The sequence below is a fragment of the Cryptomeria japonica genome, chromosome 4 (assembly GCF_030272615.1).
Source record: "Cryptomeria japonica chromosome 4, Sugi_1.0, whole genome shotgun sequence".
Taxonomy (NCBI): domain Eukaryota; kingdom Viridiplantae; phylum Streptophyta; class Pinopsida; order Cupressales; family Cupressaceae; genus Cryptomeria; species Cryptomeria japonica.
The window spans coordinates 702059011-702063956 of NC_081408.1; the positions used below are offsets into that span (position 1 = coordinate 702059011).

The 4946-nt window shown below is 36.0% G+C and overlaps 1 protein-coding gene across 3 annotated transcripts; it reads left to right on the forward strand.

Moving 5' to 3' along the window:
- Positions 1–235: 235 nt before the first annotated feature.
- Positions 236–4648, forward strand: LOC131058872 (cell division cycle 20.2, cofactor of APC complex). Of its 3 annotated transcripts, none has more exons than XM_059220093.1 (9): positions 236–614; positions 710–982; positions 1629–1898; positions 1992–2570; positions 2677–2864; positions 3040–3142; positions 3410–3544; positions 3685–4130; positions 4221–4648. In XM_059220093.1, the coding sequence occupies exons 1-5, from the start codon at positions 507–509 to the stop codon at positions 2821–2823; spliced, it is 1377 nt and encodes a 458-aa protein (XP_059076076.1). In that variant the 5' UTR covers positions 236–506; the 3' UTR covers positions 2824–2864; positions 3040–3142; positions 3410–3544; positions 3685–4130; positions 4221–4648. The 3 variants fall into 3 exon arrangements, with proteins under 3 accessions (XP_059076076.1, XP_057848430.2, XP_059076075.1); XM_057992447.2 differs by having other exon boundaries at positions 3462–3544; XM_059220092.1 differs by having other exon boundaries at positions 3410–4130.
- Positions 4649–4946: the final 298 nt, after the last annotated feature.

Consider the following 4946-nt stretch of genomic DNA (forward strand, 5'->3'; position numbering starts at 1 on the left):
CACCCCCCACACACATATATATCAATTTTAACTATATTTGTCACATAAAAAAGAGGTATTTTCTAAATTGTGTCAATTCATAAATTAATAAATTTGATTAAATTACACAATTGTCATATACAATAATTTATAACTAAACAATGAAGCTCTGAAGGGACCGACATCCAATATAGATCAACCGTCACTAAATTCAAATTTGAAAAAAATCCCATATAAATAATCCATGGGCTTCAATATCCTTTCCTTCCCATCGACTCTCTGCTCTGTAACTGACTCATTTCAAATTTGGTGGTTGCAGGCTTATGCTAAATTAAGGCTGGTTGGCTATATCGAATTGCTCGTCAATTTCCTCATCAACAGACTGCAAACTGATAACATACTGAGTACCTGTGTATTGTAATTTATGTTTATTTTTTCTTTGCATTTCTTTGGTTTTTGTTTTCTTTTTGTGGTTTTGTGTTTTGTGTTGTTGTTGTGAATTACAGGTTTTATTTCAATTGTAAACAATGAAGAAGGCTTTTGGGTCACCTCAAACACCAAGCATCAGTACTCTTTCCAGAAGGCCTAAGATCACACGTCCTCTGCGAAAGCAATTGGCAACTGCAACACAAAATGTGTGTATTACGCTTCCTTTTTATTTCTTATAGAAATACAGCACATTTTAGGTTTTCTTGTGGGTGTTGAGATAATCGTTGGGTTGTCATTGCAGGGGGACAGGTTTATTGCTAACAGAAGTTCCATAGATTTTGATTGGGCTCGGTATCTGGTAAATAAAAGCAATATCATTGGAAATAAAGCCTCCATGGAAGAATATGACAGGGAGCCAGCAGCTAGTTTGGTGATGGATTCTAGTAAGATATCAAGAATTTTGAGCTTTAGTAGAAAGCCTTCTGGACAGGGATTGCAATCCATCTACTCCGAAGCTCCTTCTGTTGATACTAGAGTCAGAACTAGCAGATCACAGAGCCGCTACATACCTCAAGTAAGGGTTATTCCTGTGTTTTTTTTTACAAATAATGATTCTTTTGGTGAATACTTCAGTGTTTTTACTATTTTTAGATTCAATAGGTTTGGTTATTTATATAAATTGATCGCCCAAGTGGCTCTAGGGTTCCGCGGGAATGCCCACTAATGTAGTAAACTTGTTATTGTCATTGATTTTGTTGTTTTGTGATCATTTTGATCATTTTGAATCGACCATCCAACTAGTTAAGGATTGTTTGAAGACCTGGTAAATTGTAGTTCCAATTAGTTTAGGATTCCATGAGTCAGTCCAAGAAGATATTATAGACTCTGGGTTTTATATTATCTGTTATTCCAAGACATCTCAATTTCAGATGTTATTGTTAACGCTGAACAAGCCTTTATGATTGATCAGTTTAATGTGTTGGAAGATCACATAGATTATTAAGTATAACGGGGTTTAGGTGCTAAGGTTGAGATTTTTTGAGCAACTTTTCTAATAGGATGGGTGTAGGTTTAATTTCTTTATTGTGATAAGGTGTTTTATAGGTTACTAAGGATTCATCAGTATTACTTGAATTAGTTCTCTGACTAACTAGCTTAATAAGAATTGTGGATCTTTATCTTAATTGCAATTTTTGTCTTTGAAATGCGGTTGTGTGCAGCATGCAGAGAGAACTTTGGATGCCCCAGATCTTGTTGATGATAATCATTTGAATCTGCTGGATTGGAGTGACAGCAATGTTTTGTCTATAGCACTTGGCAATGCAGTTTACTTATGGGATGCAAACACAAGCACTACTTCTGAGCTATTGACAGTAGATAATGATGTTGGTCCAGTAAGCAGTGTCAATTGGGCACCTGATGGAAAACACATTGCCATTGGATTGACTAGTTCTTCTGTACAGCTATGGGACTCCACATGTAATCGACAGGTAAAGAAAACAAAGTCTTTGATGTCTTACTTTTATTTATTTGTCTTCAATTGCCACCTTATTAACATGGCAGTGCTATCGCATTGAATGCAGTTGAGATCCTTGAAAGGTCATCATGGCCGTGTAGGCTCACTTTCCTGGAATGACACTATTCTTGCAACTGGTGGTAGGGACAGTTCAATAATTATCCATGATGTCCGTATCCGTAATTCCAATGTTAAGACATACAGAGGCCATGAGCAGGAAGTTTGTGGATTGAAATGGTCCTTATCTGGCCAGCAACTTGCGAGTGGAGGCAGTGACAACTTGCTTCACATCTGGGACAAGAGCATGTCATCCTCTAATGTTAGAAATCAGTATCTTCACAGGATTGATGAACATTTTGATGCAGTTACAGCCTTGGCATGGTGCCCTTTCCAGCACAATCTTTTGGCATCTGGTGGAGGTCTTGCAGACCAATCTATTAAGTTATGGAATAGCCTTACTGGAGCATGCCTAAATACCATTGCCACCAACTCTTCAGTTTGTGCGTTGTTGTGGAATAGGCATGAGCGTGAGCTTTTGAGTTCACATGGGTATAGTGAGAACCAATTGAGCTTATGGAAATACCCATCTATGGCAAAGACTGCAGAACTTACTGGCCATACTTCTAGGGTGCTACATCTGGCACAGGTATGCATGCTATTGGTATATGCATGCTATTGGTATATGGATACATTTTAATGCATGCATTATTTGAATCAGTTTATGATAACCCTCACTATATTTTGTATTTTAGAGCCCAGATGGGTATACTGTTGCATCAGCTGGAGCAGACGAGACGCTAAGGTTTTGGCAAGTCTTTGGAATTCCTGATACCTCACAGAGTACCAAAACTAAAGAGCCAGAGGGTACCCTCAACTCTTATCTTATGCATATTCTCTAGTAGTCAATTGATGCCATGGAACAAGAAAATTTACACTTCAGGTGATACTGGATTCTTTTATTTTTTTCATGTGATTCTCTTATATTTATTGAATAAGAATTGTTTGCACTACAGTAGTACTTATGGCTATGGTGTGCTTCATGGAGTTTATTTGCACTTATTGGTGCATCAGTGACCACATTTTATGCTAACACTGCCTGTGCTTTGTATTATCAGAATCCAGATGTATGTAAACTGCTCCATAAGCTTTGACAAGTCTTTTGAATTCCTGAATACTTGAAGAGGACCCAAAAGTATACAGACATCAGGATGCCTCCAGGTGATGAAATGTTATTTTTTGGTTTACGTAGTTTAATAATATTCAGCAGTTTGTTCTTTGAGCATGTCTCTTTCTGTACTGTTTTGTGTTACTTGTGATTTGATTGCTTTAATGCAACTAAAAAAGAATGAAGATGTACATGTAATTTCTTCTTATGGACTAAGTCTATCATTTGCATTTGACTTCTGTTTGTGAAGTACATAGTGCTATCTGTATTGTTTGAGTTTTATCTTTGTTAACATGCCTGCTTGCTTAATTCTTTATCAGTGCTACAACTGTTCCTCTTAAGATTAGCTATTATGATGGCTTCCGTATACAGGTATCGAGGCATAGTATGATATTACATGCTAGGCATACCTCTTTAACAGTCAAATAATAAGATCATTCAGAGGATTCTGCTTGGTGAGCTCTGCAACCTTATGCTTATCTTGATGGATTTCCACTCTTAGCACATTTAAGACATTTTGATGGATTCCGGTTTCATCTTAAGTATTGTAATATTTCATTACTTTATCTAATCTGTTTTTGTTGGAATTTTGTAGCTGAGTGCACCCATGGAAGTGCCTATGTTTTTTCTTGGGCGTTTTTAAACGCCGCCAATGTTGAGGAAATCCAAAAATCTTGAAGCTTTTTGTATTTAAAATGGTTACATATTCTCTTTCCCTTTCTTAAGAAAAGTTAAATTTAAGTCAAAATTCTTACTGTACTCTTAGTGATTGCTGGTCTAGTTGCAAACTTGTAACCATTAACCTCTAATAAATATCTCTCTGATAAATCTGAAAACTGTTGGTGTTCTTGTTAATTGTTGTTATTGGCTTCAGTATTGTGTTCTTTGACATTTTAGAACTGTGTCTGGATTGAGCTTAAATTATCGTGTCTTAAATTATTATGTCTTAAATTATTGTGTGGAATTGTTAGGAAATATCTATTTATGGCAAAGATTTCAGAGCTTAGTTGCCATACTTCTAGGGTGCTGCATCTGGAACAGGTATGCTTGCTATTGGTATATGGATTGCGTTTGCCTGCCTGCCTTGTTTCAATCAGTTTATGTTAACGCTCACTCTATTTTGTATTATAGAGCCCAGATGGGTATACTGTTGCATCAGCTGGAGAAGACGAGACACTAAGGTTTTGGCAAGTCTTTGGATCCCCTGATATCTTAGAGAGTACCAAAGCTAAAGAGCCAAAGGGTACCCTCAAAAATTATCTTATGCATATTTGCTAGCAGTCAATTGATCTCATCGAACAAGAAAAATTACACATTATGTGATACTGGATTCTTTTCTTTTTTTTCATGTGATTCTGTTAATTTCATTGAATAAGGATTTTTTACACTACAGTAGTATGTATGGCTATTGGTGTGCTTCATGCAGTTTGCACTTATTGGTGCATCAGTGATCACATTTTATGCTAATAGTACTGTTCCGTACCCTAAAAAATTATCTTATGCATATTTGCTAGTAGTCAATTGATCTCATCGAACAAGAAAAGTTACACATTAGGTGATTACTGGATTCTTTTCTTTTTTTCATGTGATTCTGTTAATTTCATTAAATAAGGAGTTTTTACACTACAGTAGTAGTTATGGCTATTGGTGTGCTTCATGCAGTTTATTTGCACTTATTGGTGCATCAGTAATCACATTTTATGCTAATGGTATTCTTGGTAATTGTTGTTATTGGCTGCGGTATTGTGTTATTTGACATTTTAGAACTGTTTGGCTGGAATGAGCTTGAATTATTGTGTTTTAACTTTTAACAGAAATAGTGGCACTGTTAGGTGATTGAATTGATATTTTTGTACA

Bases quoted from the DNA above. Each gene is read 5' to 3' on its own strand.
- LOC131058872 (XM_059220092.1), top strand. From the start codon at position 507: ATGAAGAAGGCTTTTGGGTCACCTCAAACACCAAGCATCAGTACTCTT. The intron at 615-709 runs GTGTGTATTACG...TTGTCATTGCAG, and splicing joins TGGCAACTGCAACACAAAAT to GGGGACAGGTTTATTGCTAA. The intron at 983-1,628 runs GTAAGGGTTATT...GGTTGTGTGCAG, and splicing joins AGAGCCGCTACATACCTCAA to CATGCAGAGAGAACTTTGGA.